At 41.8% G+C, this 15735-nt stretch overlaps 1 protein-coding gene across 1 annotated transcript in view; it reads right to left on the minus strand.

The window, feature by feature from the left end:
* The window catches only part of RNF168 (ring finger protein 168), a 34461-nt gene that overhangs the window by 9240 nt on the left and 9486 nt on the right, over window positions 1-15735 (minus strand). The window contains exons 2-4 of the mRNA XM_031009680.3: window positions 9832-9908; window positions 8625-8804; window positions 5026-5147 (exon numbers count right to left, since the gene is read on the minus strand). Coding sequence (XP_030865540.2) covers window positions 5026-5147; window positions 8625-8804; window positions 9832-9908 — 379 coding nt within the window. The remainder of the gene's footprint in view (window positions 1-5025; window positions 5148-8624; window positions 8805-9831; window positions 9909-15735) is intronic.

A 15735-nucleotide genomic window follows, 5' to 3' on the forward strand; every position in this document is an offset into this window, starting at 1 on the left:
TGCCTCCCGGGTTTAAGCAACTCTCCTGCCTCAGCCTCCCGAGTAGCTGGGATTACAGGCATGCACCACCATGCCCAGCAAATTTTTGTATTTTTGGTAGAGACAGGCTGATCTCGAATGCTTGACCTCAGAAGTATTGTATTTTTGGTAGAGACAGGACAGCCAGGCTGGTCTTGAACTCCTGACTTCAGGTGATCCGCCCACCTCGGCTTCCCAAAGTGTTAGGATTACAGGTGTGAGCCACCGCGCCTGGCCATTATTTTATTTTATTTTATTTTTTGAGACGGCGTCTCACTCTATTGCCCAGGTTGGAGTGCAGTGGTGCAGTCTCAGCTCACTGCAACCTCCACCTCCTGAGTTTTAAGCAATTCTCTCTGCCTCAGCCTCCCGAGTAGCTGGGATTACAGGTGCTCACCACCACACCCGGCTGATTTTTGTATTTTTAGTAGAGATGGGGTTTCGCCATGTTGGCCAGGCTGGTCTTGAACTCCTGACCTCAGGTGATCCACCCACCTCAGCCTCCCAAAGTGCTGGGATTACAGGTGTGAGCCACTGTGCCTGGCTTCATTATTTTTTTAAGGCAGGGTCTTGCTCTGTCACCAAGGCTGAAGTGCAGTAGCACCATCATAGCTCACGGCAGCCTTGACCTCCCAGGTTCAAGTGATCCTGCCACCTCAGTCTCCCAAACATCTGAGACCACAGGCACACCACGTCCGGCTAATTTTTGTTATTTTTTGTAGAGACAGGGTTTCCGCATGTTGCCCAGGCTGGTCTCAAACTCCTAGGCTCAAGTGATCCACCTGCCTTGGCCTCCCAAAGTGCTGGGATTGCAGGTATGAGCCAACACACCCAGCCTCACGCTTTTTTTTTTTTTTTTTGAGACAGAGTATCGCCCAGGCTGGAGTGCAGTGGTGTGACCTCGGCTCACTGCAACCTCCGCCTCCCAGGTTCAAGCAATTCTCCTGGCTCAGCCTCCCCAGTAGCGGGATTACAGGTGCCCGCCACCACGCCTGGCTATTTTTTTTGTATTTTTAGTAGAAACGGGGTTTCACCATGTTGGCCAGGCTGGTTTTGAACTCCTGACCTCAAGTGATCTGCCTGCCTCACCCTCCCAAAGTGCTAGGATTACACGCGTAAGCTACTGCGCCCGGCTTGTGATTTGCTTTTTTCACTAATGTCTTAAGATCTTTCCAAGTCTGCCTCATGAAAACAAAGTTTATGAGAGAACAGTCATACAATACATGTAAGAATCACAGTACAGCACGGTTACGGGGAGCGGGACACTGACTGGAAAGGGAAAGGGCACGAGCAAACCTTTGTAAATATTCCCTGTCTTCATCTGGAGGGTGGTTTATACACACACAAAAATTCACCAGAAAGTATACTTAGGATTGGTGCACCGTCTTTTTAAATTTTTTACTTTTTCTTTTTTACCCTGTCTTATGGTGCCGAAGACTGGTGCACTTTAAAATATGTGTTTGCTGCTCTGTGGTCCATTAAAAACAAAACAAAAAAATGTGTTATTCTTCTAAAAAGTTTAAAAATCTATATTACCATGAAAGCCCATATGCTTATTACTTGGTTGAAGGGAAAAGAAATCATTGGTTTGAAAGTCTCCTATGGGGCCTCGTCATCTCCCACCTCATACTATCCTGAGTTTCTTATATCTTACTTTTTAAAACAGATTTACCACACTTTTGCATCTCTAAACACTTTAGCGATTAGTATTGTGTGATTCTGAGCAAGACTCCGTCTCAAAAAAAAAATTTGAAAAGTTGGAATTCTGATTCGAATTGCACTGACTCTATAGATCAGTCTGAGGAGATCTGACCATTTTGTAGTATTAGGCATCTTCTAATCCATGAATATTGTATATTTAATATAATACAATTTTCTCCACGGGTCTCACAGATTTTTATTTTTCTGAGACATGGTCTTGTCTGTTGCCCAGGCTGGAGTGCAGTGGTAAAATCACAGCTCACTGCAGCCGTAACCTCCCAGGCTCAAGTGATCCTCCTGCCTCAGCCACCTGAGTAGCTGGGACTACAGGTGTGCATCATCATGCCTGGTTAATTTTTTAATTTTAAGAGATAGGGTCTCCCTGTGCAGCTCAGGCTCGTCTTGAACTCCTGGGCTCAAGCAATCCTCTTGCCTCAGTCTCCCGAAGTGCTGGGATTATAGGCATGAGCCACCATGCTTGCCTCAGATTTTAATACATTTATTTTTAAGTACTTTTATTTTCTGATACTACTGTCGACAGAGTATTTTTAAAGCTACATTTTACAATTGACTTTTTGTACAGATTTTATATCTGGCAACCTTGCTAAAATCTTCATTCTAAAAATGTACCTCTGATTTTTTGGGTTTTCTACATAGATAATTATACCACCTCTGAAGAATGATAGCTGCTTTTTCCTTCCTTTCCAGGCTGATATGTTTTATCTTTTATTGTGTTACTGTGCAGACTAAAATCTCCAGCATGAGTCTGAATGCAGGTGGAGAGTAGCAGGCCACCCTTGCGTATTCCTGACCTTACAAGGGGAATGGCTGGGCGTGGCGGCTCACTCCTGTAATCCAGGCACCTTGGGAGGCCCAGGCGGGAGGATCACTTGTACCCAGGAGTTTGAGGTTGCAGCGGGCCATGATCGCACCACTGCGCTCTAGCCTGGGTGAGAGGGCAAGAAAGACTGTCTGGAAAAAAAAAAAAGCAAATAATTTCGATGTTCCACTATAAGTATGATGTTCCACACATAAGTATGATATGTGATGTAAGATTTTGGTAGATATCCTTCAACAGGTTAAGAAAGTTTCCTTCTGTTACCACTTCATTAAGAATTATCATCTCGTGTATTTCATATTTATACAGCTAATTGAATAACTTGCAGTGATTCATTTTCTACCATTAAACCAGCAATGTATTCCTGGAATTGTCTTTTTAAATACGTTTTCAGCTGCTGTTTTTTTTTTTGAGACATGATCATAGCTCACTGCAGCTTCGACCTCTTGGGCTCAAGCAATTCTCCCACCTCAGCCTCCCAAGTGGCTGGGGTTACAGGCATGTGCCACTGCATTTGGCTAATTTTTTTATTTTGTGTAGAGACAGGGTCTTACTATGTTGCCCAGGCTGGTCTTGAACTCCTCCTGGCCTCAAGCAATCCTACCACCTCAGACCTCAGCCTCCCAAAGTGCTGGGATTATAGGCATGAGCCACTGTCCCTGGCTTTTTTTTTTTTTTTTTAGAAACAGGATCTTGCTATGCTATCCAAGCTGGTCCCAAACTCAAACTCCTTGGGCTTAAGCAATCCTCCTGCCTCAGCCTCCCATGTAGCTGGGATTACAGGTACGTGCCACAACACCTGGCTGCCCTTTCTTCTTTTCTGATACGGCACGTAAAGCCTTCTAAATACCACTTTAGCCACATACCAGTTTTCATGCATATTTTCAGTTCTGTATTTCCAACAAAATTTACTCTTTAATCAACAAGTTGTTAAGAAATTTTTCTTAATTTTAAAACTATATAATCCTGTTACTCATTTTTAAACTTTTGAATTGAGGTGTAATTCACATAAAATGGAATGCCACATTTTGTTTACCCATTCATTTGTTAATGGACATTTGGGTTGTTTCTACCTTTCGGTTATTTGAATAATGTTGACACAAATATTCATGTACAAGTATTTGTTTGAATACCTGCTTTCAATTCCTTTGGGTACATACCTAGGAGTGGAATTGCTGGGTCATATGCTAATTCCGTTTAACTTTTCAAGGAATCACCAACTGTTTTCTGCAGCCACGATACCACTTTACATTCCTACCAAGCAATGCGCAAGGATTCCAATTTCTCCACATCTTTGTCAACACTTATTATTTTCCCTTTTTGTGGATTACAGCTATCCTAATGGGTATGAAATGCTATCTCCCTGTGGTTTTGATATGCATTTCCCTAATAACTAATGATGTTAAACATATTTTCGTGTACTTATTGGCCATTTGTACATCATGGGAAAAATGTCTACTCAAGTCCCTTTGTCCAGTTTTTAATTATTTGTCTTCTGTTGTTGAGTTATAAGAGTTTTCATATATTCTAGAAAACAGACTTTATCTGTTTTTAATATTGTTACAACTTTAATCCATCAGTTTCTCAATTTTTGCTTTTAAATCCTTAGTTTTTTCTTGTATCTCTGGTAATTTTTTATTTTTATGTATTTCAAAGTATATATTTAGATATATAAAGATTCATGAGTTATAGCCTTAAACAGAATATTGTATCAATATGAAATACTTCTGCATTTTAGCGGTTTTCTCATTTTTACTTTGCACATTATGAGTACTGGTGACACTGATATTGTCACATCTTTTTTTTTTTTAATAGTACCTCCCTCATTTAACATTCTCTTCTCCTAAGCTTCCTCCCACCTCAAATACAAAATTCCAACAAATCTTGGAAGGAGATGAGTTACCTGCACATATTTCCTCAGTTGAACCAGAAGTCCTTATGTATTTTTCAAGTCTAGATTGTGGTTTTTAAACTTTTCCAACTGTGAGTTACCATGGGAAAGCTGATGTTTGCATAAAGCCACCAACTCCACCTAGCACCTGACCCTGGAGGGGTGCTGTGGTGAAACTCAATCACGCCACCTTTGTCTACCTGGCTCATGCATTTTGTGTAATAGAGAAGAAATGACAAATTGTAAACTCTTTCAATGAAGACAAGCCTATCTGGGGCCCATTTTTTTCATCTGAATTTAAACCAAGAGAAAGAGGAATCCAATGGTTCACTTTGAGAAAACTGGAAATCCTGAGGCAGTAAGATAAAAGTATGAATCTGCCACAGTAAGTGGCTGAGTGAGAAGCCAAGAGGAAGCTGTGTGAGTAGCTCTCTCCTTTTCAATTTACCTCAACCTCAGACTATTTTCATACAAAGTTCACGGACCAAACTTTGAGAATCAGTAGTAGTCTCTATGAACAGAAAACGCTAGCATACAGTAGGAGGTCAACAAATAATTCATAGTCATGTTCACTTACTTCTGAATATCTCCAGTGTTTCTTTGTTTGTTCTTACTTTTCTTTTCAGACTTGGGTGTAACTGGATCAGATTTTCTGGAATTCAAGGGAGAAGCCGAGATACTTCCCTCACAGAAATTGTTCTTCAACAATAGAAAAAGCATAACAGACATTATGAGAGAGAACTTTATGATAAAATAAGCTATTAATTTGACTAATTCAGAAATCCACAGCATTTTTCAGAAATTATAGTTATATTTAAATTCTATACATCCCTTGAAGAATATTGACCATGCAAAAATCAGAATAAACTATGTTCATCCAAGTTGGTCTAAATTAATTACATTTTTACTGTACATCAAGCACAAAATAAGGCATAATACTAACCTCACTAGCTGATAATTCCTGTTGATTTTTCTCTCCTTTTTTTTTTTTTTTGAGACGCAGTCTCGCTCTGTCGCCCAGGCTGGAGCACAGTGGTGCAATCTCGGCTCACTGCAAGCTCCACCCCCCCGGGTTCATGCCATTCTCCTGCCTCAGCCTCCTGAGTAGCTGGGACTACCGGCGCCCTCCACCATGCCCGGCTAATTTTTTGTATTTTTTTTAGTAGAGATGGGGTTTCACTGTGTTAGCCAGGATGGTCTCGATTTCCTGACCTCATGATCTGCCTGCCTCGGCCTCCCAAAGTGCTGGGATTACAGGCGTGAGCCACCGCGCCCGGCCTTTTTTTTTTTTTTTTTTTTTAAAGACAGGGTCTCACTCTGTTGCCCAGGCTGGAGTGCAGTGTAGCAATCATGGCTCCTTGCAACCTTGACCTCCCAGGTTCAAGTGATCCTTCACCTCCCAAATAGCTAGGAGTACAGGCATGAGCCACCAGGCTTGGCTAGGTGGGTTGTTTCTGTTTTATTTTGAGACAGAGTCTTGCTCTGTCATCCAGGCTGGATTGCAGTGGAGTGATCATAGCTCACTGTAGCCTCAACCTCCTGGGCTCAGGCAATCCTCCCATCTTAGCTTCTCGAGTAGCTAGGACACAGGCATGTGCCACCATGCCCAGCTACTTTTTTTTAAATGCTTTGTAAAGATGAGGTCTCACTATGTTGCCCAGGCTGGTCTCCAACTATTGGAATCAAGTGATTCCCCCACCTCAGCCTTCCAAAGTGTTCGGATTATAGGTCTGAGCCACTGTGCCCAGCCTGTTGATTTTTCTAATAAATACTTTTATATAATTACTTTTATCTATATGGACATATTCAAAGAGCTGTGGATATACCCAAAAGAAGAGTTTTATGTAATAATATTTTAGTTCTGGACTTTAAGGGCGTATTAATAAAAATCACAAATATTTACTTGCTGTACCAGTCTCGTAAGTTTCTTACTACCCTAATGGAAAAGTTCATATATGGTGATGGTGAATATTTGGCCTTAAACCACCAAACTTTCATAAATAAACAGAAAATTATTCTAGGTTGGGCATAGTGGCTCACGCCTGTCAATCCCAGCACTTTGGGAGGCTGAGGTGGGTGGATCACATGAGGCCAGGAGTTCAAGACCAGCCTGGCCAACATGGCGAAACCCCATCTGCACTAAAAATACAAAAATTAACAGGATGTGGTGGCGGCACCTGTAATCCCAGATACTCTGGAGGCTGAGGCAGGAGCATCGCTTGAACCGGGAGTTGAGGTTGCACTACTGCACTCCAGCCTGCGTGACAGAGTGAGACTCTTGTCTCAAAAAAAAAAAGTTAAAAAAATTATTCTACAGTATCAATAAATCTACTCTTATAATACCATGGGAAAACTAGATATACTTCTTCCCTATTCCATTTATTATTCCATTGGTCAATGACTTTTATTTAGTTTCCTGATTATTTCTAAAGCGATTCTACTTAAAAAAGACACATAAAAAGGGGCATATAACCCAAAATTTGGGTACATTATTATGAATGGTAGGCCTCTCAAAAAAGAAAAAAATTCCCAATTCTGCATATACTCATTTTGCTAAGTGTATATACATATATATGTATTTTTTTTATTCTATTGAACTTCCCATGATTCAATGGTAAGTGTATGTTAAGATATTGGTTGTTTGAAAGCTGAGGAATTGTTTTCACAGGCTCTCAAACCTGAATGTTTCACACTTCCCTACATGCCTCTGAAGATTGTATTCCCTAGGTCCCATCCCTAGAGACTCTGACTTAATAGATTTGGAGTAAATATGAGAGTTTGTATTTCAACAGCATTCCCAAGTTACTCTGCCAGGCTCGTTCAAACCACTGGGCCCCACAGTACCCTCTGATCTTAAAGTATGTGTTTTATCACACACCATTTAATTCATTTTCTTACAAGCAGCAATTTAACTACAGGAAGCAGAACATCCAAGTTTAATACATTATCTAAAAATTTAATGTGCCTTACTTTCAAAATGTGATTTACATCCATAAAATGGAATATTATTCCACTCTTCAAAAGAATTAGATTGACTACATGTAGTAATATGAAAAATCTCTACGATGTTATCAAGTGGAAAAAATGCAAGCAGCAAAACAGTGTGATTGCTTTATATAATCCTTTTTAGGTGAATAAAGAAAAAAAGCTTTTTTTTTGAGATGGTCTTCCACGTTGAAGTGCAGTGGTGAGATCAGCTCACTGTAACCTCAAACTCCTGGGCTCAAGGGATCCTCCTGCCTCAGCCCCTCCCGCAGGCGGAGCTACAGGCATGCACCACCACACTCGGCTCATTATTAATTTTTCTGAAGAAACAGAGTCTCACTTTGTTGCCCAGGCTGGTCTCAAACTCCTGGGCTCAAGCGATCCTCTCGCCTCAGCTTCCCAATATACTGGGATTACAGGCCTGAGCCATTGCACCCTGGCAAGAAAAAAGTTGTAAGAAACTGTTAATAGTGGTTACCTTTGGGGAAAGAGACTGATATAAATGGAAAAGGAACGGGAGTGGAGAGGTGGAAGAAGGAAAAAGGAAGCTTTCATTCTTCACTGAATAGCTTTCCTACATATAAAAACAACCTGCGGTGGCTCACGCCACAAACCCAGCACTTTGAGACGCCGAGGCAGGTGGATGGCTTGAGCCCAGGAGCTCGACACCAGTTCAGGAAACATGGCAAAGCCCTGTCTCCACAAAAAATTAGCCAGGCATGGTAGTGCCAGCCTGTAGTCCCAGCTACTCGGGAGGTTGGAAGGATCACCGGAGCCCGGCGGTCGAGGCTGCAGTGAGTCGTGATTGTGCCACTGCACTCCAACCTGCATGACAGAGTAAGACCTGTCTCAAAAAACAAAAAACCCCAAAAACCTGGATTAGAGCGAATATGTAACAATATGCAAAACAATTTTAAGTAAAGCAAAAATGCCATCAATAGCTTCTAATTATGGCAACGCCGTCTCTTCTGTTCTTTGAAAACCACAGTCAAAGCAATAGGAATGTTAATAGTTAGCTTTCTGTATCAGCAGGTTCCAAACACTCAAATCCAACCAGCCTGGGGTGGAAAAGACAATATTTGTGGGATGCAGAACCTGGAAATACAAGGAGCTGACTCTTCCCATGAGCGGTTTCTGCAGCAGCGCGTACCAAGGGATGACCATACCTCAGCGTTCTCTCCTAAAACTTACAATATCAACGCTTAGCTTTCTTGCCAGTTCCTCATCACTTTTCAGTTGTTCTTCCATCGCTCTTCGCCTTTTTTCTGCCTGTCTTTTTTCCTCTTCTTCCTCCTCTGCCAACAACCTCTGTATGTATTCTTCACTGGCTTTGTTTTCTTCTTCCTCGCTGGCCCGTCGCTCTGCTGCCACCTTAAAAGTGATTAATAAAGAGCAATCCTTCTCTGAACGTTTCGGTATACTTGCAATATTTCATAACAAGAATAGAAAAGTAGAAAAAGAACAAATTGGCAGAAATTTAAATGATCTCAAATGAAGTACAAATCTGGAGAAGTAGATTCCTGCAAGATAGCTGTCCCATCTCAGCCTCTCAAAGCACTGAAACTATAGGTGTGAGCCTCCACGCCTAGCCTGAGATGTATTACAAGTGAAAATTATACACAAAATTTTGAAGACTAACAAAAAAAGAGAAAAATTTCTATTTATGTATAACTTCATATGTAATTAAAACATAATGCTTCACTATAAACGCTGCTTTTTAGGTACTTTTCCTATTTAGGAACTTCACAGCTAGCGCTTTAACCTTTCCTCATCTAAACCCATACTCTACCACCCTTTTACTTTAAGCTCAAAACTTTGGGGAAATAAAAATATATCCTGGTATGGATTAAATTAGGAAAAAGAAGAATTAAAAAATTTTCTTCATATGTAAATGCTTAGGGAACACTATCACATAAGAGCATTAATTATGTAGAAGTAAATTACAGCAAAAAACAAAGCCCTTATAAAGTACATTAAAATTATCCATATTTTGGCCAGGCGCAGTGGCTCACACCTATAATCCCAGCACTTTGGGAGGCCAAGGCGGGCGGATCACAAGGTCAGGAGATCGAGACCATCCTGGTGAACACTGTGAAACCCCATCTCTACTAAAAATACAAAAAAATTAGCCAGGCGTAGTGGCGGGCACCTGTAGTCCCAGCTACTCGGGAAGCTGAGGCAGGAGAATGGCATGAAACTGGGAGGTGGAGCTTGCAGTGAGCCGAGATTGCGCCACTGCACTCCAGCCTGGGTGACAGAGTGAGACTCCATCTCAAAAAAAAAAAATTATCCATATTTCAAGATATACTAGTTATATAAGCACAAAAAACTAAATTAAAATCTGAAACTAAAAACACAGCAGAGAAATATTCCAAAAAAAAAACTATTTAGCACCTACCTTGCTTATTTCCTCTTCATATTCTCTTCTCAGTTCCCCAGGTTTACTGAGCAGACGAACTGGCTGATAGTCATCAGCTATTTCATATCAAAAAAGAAAATAACATTATAGGCAACACAATTTTATGGTAACTTTGGTCTTCCATTAAAACGAAAAATTAAAATATACAACTATTAATAACTACAGCAATATCTCCTTTTGGAATTCCATTTTTAAAATTTATTTTATTTATTTTAGATTTATTTTATTTATTTTTTTTGAGACAGAGCCTTGCTCTGCTGCCCAGGCTGGAGTGCAGTGGCACAGTCTCGGCTCACTGCAACCTCCACCTCCCAGGTTCAAGCGATTCTCCTGCCTCAGCCTTCTCCTGAGCAGCTGGGATTACAGGCATGCGCCACCACACCCAGCTAATTTTTTATATTTTTGGTAGAGTCAGGGTTTCACCACGTTGGCCAGGCTGGTCTCGAGCTCCTGACCTCAAGTGATCCACCCGCCTCGGCCTCCCAAAGTGCTGCGATTACAGGCGTGAGCCACCACGCCTGGCCTGGAATTCCATTTTGTGAGGCCAGAGGTTTAGGGTTTTGGGTTTGAAATGGCATATGAATGCATATACTTAACCCTTCCTCTAAACTCCATTAAAATAACAGTAAAGGAATGTTTAAAAACTGTAATCGTACAACAGCAAAAATTAGCAGAGGAGGTGAACCGATTAAAAAAAAATTTTTTTTTTTTTTTGAGACAGAGTCTTGCTCTGTCACCCAGGCTGGAGTGCAGTGGTGCAATCTCAGCTCACTGCAACCTCCGCCTCCCGGGTTCAAACAATTATTGTGCCTCAGTGTCCTGAGTAGCTGGGATCACACGCATGCCCCACCATGCCCAGCTAATTTTTGTATTTTTTAATACAGACCGGTTTTTGCCATGTTGGCCAGGCTGGTTTCGAACTCCTAATGTCGGGCAATCTGCTCACCTCAGCCTCCCAAAGTGCTGGGACTACAGGCGTGAGCCACTGTGCCTGGCTCCAGTTAAAAAATTTTTAACAAATTTCTAGGAAATGGGAAGGCAATGAAATAGAGACAACTGATACAGCAGAAATGAAGGAAAAGAAATCCTTGGAAGGGAAGACTACAGCTGAGGTAGAATTAGAAGGGAATCTGCCTCCTATTTGCCTAGAGAGAGGCTCATAGAGTCCAGAGTGAGTAACCGTGGGACCGAAAACAGAACTTGAGATTTATAAGCTGTTAAATCAGAATCCTCGACTTACCGGCATTTCTCCCTGGATATGGGTGCAAGTGCACACACGCATATTTCTTTACAGAAACAGATCTAGAGAGAGCCAGAGCAGCTAACATAATAGGTGGTGACCCAGAACAAAGTCCTCTGCGATCGGGCAGTTAGGGATGGCAAAGCACAAAGGCCAGGTTTCCATCGGCTTGAACTCAACGTCTGCCCATCACCAATACCCTTCCACATACACAGAGCTTTTGTCCTGGGCCTCATTCTCAAACCTAAAAGCTAATCCAAGGATCGTCAGATATTTGAAATACATCTGCAGGACTAGAGAAACAGTAAGCTATACAAAGAGAAAAAATCATCACCCTGGAGTTGAAAGATAATTCTGGGTCAGAAAATAACATAAATGTGTGTATGTATCCTCAACAAATCTGATGAGAATTTTATTCTATAAAACAAGACACTGTTTTATAAAGTGTAAAAAGGGAACACCCAAAAAAGAGAACGCATCTGTCTGTTTCATGGGGCAGCTGCTACTCAACTCTAGCTGACTACGACTACCAGGAAACTCAGGCCTGTCCGTGCCATATTTTTTGCTTTCTCAAGAAAACCCAGAGGCGGCAGGGGTGGATGGTGAGAGATGACTTCATGGGTACAATGTACATTATTTGGGTAGTAGATACCCTAAAGAGCCCTGACTTCGCCACTGTGCAATCTATACATGTAACAAAATTACCCTTGCACCCCATAAATTTATCCAAGTAAAAAGGAAAAAAAAAGAAAATCCAGCAATCAAGATGTTAATATGAAATCTTCCAACTTAAATACTGGCATTGGATGGGTCACGAAAAACATGCACACAGGATTCCTATGGCCTGCAGGCCAGCAGTTTGAAAAATCTGCAACAGAGAGACTAAAAAACAGTGATGTAACTCCAAAACAATTAGGGATGCAGTATGCTGAATTCTCATTTATTTTAGTCACTAAAGAGGATCTATTCAAGACAATACAATGGTATATACAGGAGAGACATATATAAGGCTCCTTAAAAAGTAGGATATTCAGCTGGCTTAAACTGAGATCTAGATCAGCAAGTCTTAAAGTAGAATCTACGAAACCCTGGAGGTATCTGAGACTTTTTTTCAGGGAAACTGCAAAGTCAAACTATTTTCATTTAAAAAATTAAGGTAAGTTGGGAGCGGTGGCTCACGCCTGTAATCCCAGCACTTTGGGAGGCTGAGGCAGGCAGATCATGAGGTCAGGAGTTCGAGACCAGCCTGGCCAATATGGTGAAACCCCGTCTATACTAAGAATACAAAAATTAGCCAGGCGTGGTGGCACGCACCTGTAGTCTCAGCTACTCGGGAGGCTGAGGCAGTAGAATCGCTTGAACCCGGGAGGCGGAGGCTGCAGTGAGCCGACACTGCACCACTACACTCCAGCCTGGATGACAGAGGGAGATTCCGTCTCAAAACAAACAAACAAAGAAACAAACAAAAAACCCAAATAAAACAACTGACAGTAGGCCGGGCACAGTGGCTCATGCCTGTAATCACAGCACTTTGGGAGGCCGAGGCAGGTGGATCACTTGAGGTCAGGAGTTCGAGACCAGCCTGACCAACACGGTGAAACCCGTCTCTACCAAAAAATACAAAAAGCTGGGAGTGGTGGCAGGCACCTGTAATTCCAACTACTCGAGAGGCTGAGACAGAAGAATTGCTTGAACCCGGGAGGCGGAGCTTGCAGTGAGCCGAGATCACGCCACTGCACTCCAGCCTGGGCGACAGAGCGAGGCTCCATCTCACAAACAAAAACACATGTTCAACATTACTAGTCATTAGGGAAGAGCAAATCCTGAGTACAGAGATACCGCTTCAGAGGACAGCCAACACTTGGTTTTTTTTCTTTATAATAGTCATCCATTAAGATATATACACACACATAATGGAGTATGCGGTCAAAAAAGGAAATGGAATGGACACATGCTAGAACACGATGGACCTTGAAGACACTATGCTGCATGAAACAGCCAGTCACCAAAGGACAGATACTGTGTGGGGTTCCACTCATACGAGACACCTAGAGCAATTAAACACGTGGAGGCAGAAAGAATGGACGTCGCCAGCAGCCAGGGGAGGGGTGAATGGGGAATTACTGCTTAATGGGCAGTTTCAAGCCTGGAAGATGAGAAAGTTCAGAGATGAATGGTGGTGACTGCTGCACAAAAACATGAATGTACTTCATGTCACGCAACTGTCCATTTAAAAATGGTTAACATGGCAGATTTTATGTTATGTATCTTTTACAATAAAACCGGAAAAAAAGTAAATCACTTTACACATTAGATACAATAAAATAGTAGCTAAGAGGCTGGGCACAGTGGCTCATGCCTGTAATCCCAGCACTTTGGAAGGCTGAGGCAGGAGGACCACTTGAGCTCAGGCTATCAAGACCAGCCTGGGCAACATAGCAAGACCCCATCTTTGTTCAAAAAAAATTTTTTTAAGTAGCTAATTTAGGAAAACAATAATAAGACAGATGTATTATACTAGAAAGCAAAACATATCATTAAGCAGAATTAAACTAAGCATGTGTGGTACTGACACAGCTACTGATAAAGAGATAGTTAAAAAATAAAAAGCCCAGGCAAGGTGCCGTGGCTCATGCCTGTAATCCCGGCACTCTGGGAGGTGGAGGCAGGCAGATCACTTGAGGTCAGGAGTTCAAAACCAGCCTGGCCAACAAGGCAAATAACCCTATGTCTACTAAAAATACAAAAATTAGCCAGGCGTGGTGGTGCACGCCTGTAATCCCAGCTACTCAGGAGGCTGAGACAGGAGAATCGCTTGAACCCGAGAGGCAGAGGTTGCAGTGAGCCAAGATCGCGCCATTGCACTCCAGCCTGGGTGACAGAGAGAGACTCCATCTCAAAAAAATAAATAAATAAATAAAATAAAAATAAAAAATAAATAAATAGCCCCAAATTGCTCTGGAAAATAAGCATATGATTAGTGAAACAGTACGTATATCAATGTGGCTGTATTACTACCAAGTAGTGTGGCTATTAAGTGGCAATCAAGGGCAGGGGGAGTTAAGATGCCTACCTCATACAATACTCAAATTCAAGGTGGATTAAAAAATGGAAAAAACAAAACTATAAACGACTAAGAAGAACATATGAGATAAATTCCAAAACAATTAAAACTTCCATGTGATGAAAGACATCACAAAGTTAAAAACAAACGAGAAGTTATTTGCAAATACATAAATCACCAGAGAATTAGTGTCCAGAATATAACTAGAACTTCCACAGATCAATTAAAAACCACAACAGGCAAAGGAAAGGCACGTGCAATTTACAGAAGATGCCCAACTACAGCAAGCAGAGAACCGAACTTTTGTTAAACCATGCAATGACAGATTTTTAAAGTTTACTTATTTCTACATAATCTCAATCTAAATTAAGATCAGTGAGTTATTCAACTGCAGACACAAGTTAAAATTGTCTTCATTTGCCTTTTTCTTTTGTTTTTGGAAACAAGATCTCACTCTTGCCCAGGCTGGAGTTCAGTGGCGTGATCATAGCTCACTGCAGCCTCCAACCCCTTGGCTGAAGCGATTCTCCTGCCCTAGCCTCCTGAAGTGCTGGGATAACAGGTGTGAGCCACTGCACCCAGTCCATTTGCTATTTCTTTTTCTTTTTTGATGGAGTTTCGCTCTTGTTGCCCAGGCTGGAGTACAATGGCGCAATCTCAGGTAACTGCAGCCTCCACCTCCCGGGTTCAAGCAATTCTCCTGCCTCAGCCTCCTGAGTAGCTGGGATTACAGGCATGTCCCACCACACCCAGCTAATTTTTTGTAATTTTAATAGAGATGGGGATTTTACCATGTTGGCCAGGCTGGTCTTGAACTCCTGACCTCAGGTGATCCACCTGCCTTCCAAAGTGCCAGGATTACAGGTGTGAGCCACCGTGCCCAGCCTTCCATTTGCTATTTCTTTCTTTCTTTATTTATTTATTTATTTTTTTTTTGAGACAGAGTCTCACTTTGTCACCCAGGCTGCAGTGCAGTGGTGCAATCTCAGCTCATTGCAGTGTCCACCTCCCAGGCTCAAGCGATGCTACTGCCTGAGCCTCCCATGTAGCTGAGACTACAGGCGCCCACCACCACACCTGGCTAATTTTTGTATTTTTTGTAGACGGTTTTGCCATATTGGCCAGGCTGGTCTCAAACTCTCAGGCTCAAGCAATTTGCCTGCCTTGAACTCTCAAAGTACTGAGATTACAGGTGTGAGCCCCCGCACCTGGCCTGTTTGCTATTTCTTAAACAACTCTAATTTTATAAGAAATTTGAATATCTCAGTTTTATAGTCTTAAAGTGACTATACAATTTTTGCCATCTGTTGGAAACAACTCTCGACACTCTTCAGTTCTGGTTAACTCTAGAATTTCTGTTGGAACCCACGTCGGTTAAACATTCCTACTATACTCCATATTTTGCTTCTTCGCAGCAAGTGGTCTTCCTAGGCGGCCAGGACTCATTTAAGGAAATATGTCCCCATGCTTTTTATTTTATTTTGAAGGAAAAATTCAAGTTAGTTAAAGACCTGAATGTATAATACTGGATGAAAAATAAAAATAAATAATAAGCCTTAACTTGAACAGTTGAGCGTTC

The sequence above is a fragment of the Gorilla gorilla genome, chromosome 2 (genome assembly GCF_029281585.2).
Source record: "Gorilla gorilla gorilla isolate KB3781 chromosome 2, NHGRI_mGorGor1-v2.1_pri, whole genome shotgun sequence".
Classification (NCBI taxonomy): Eukaryota; Metazoa; Chordata; class Mammalia; order Primates; family Hominidae; genus Gorilla; species Gorilla gorilla.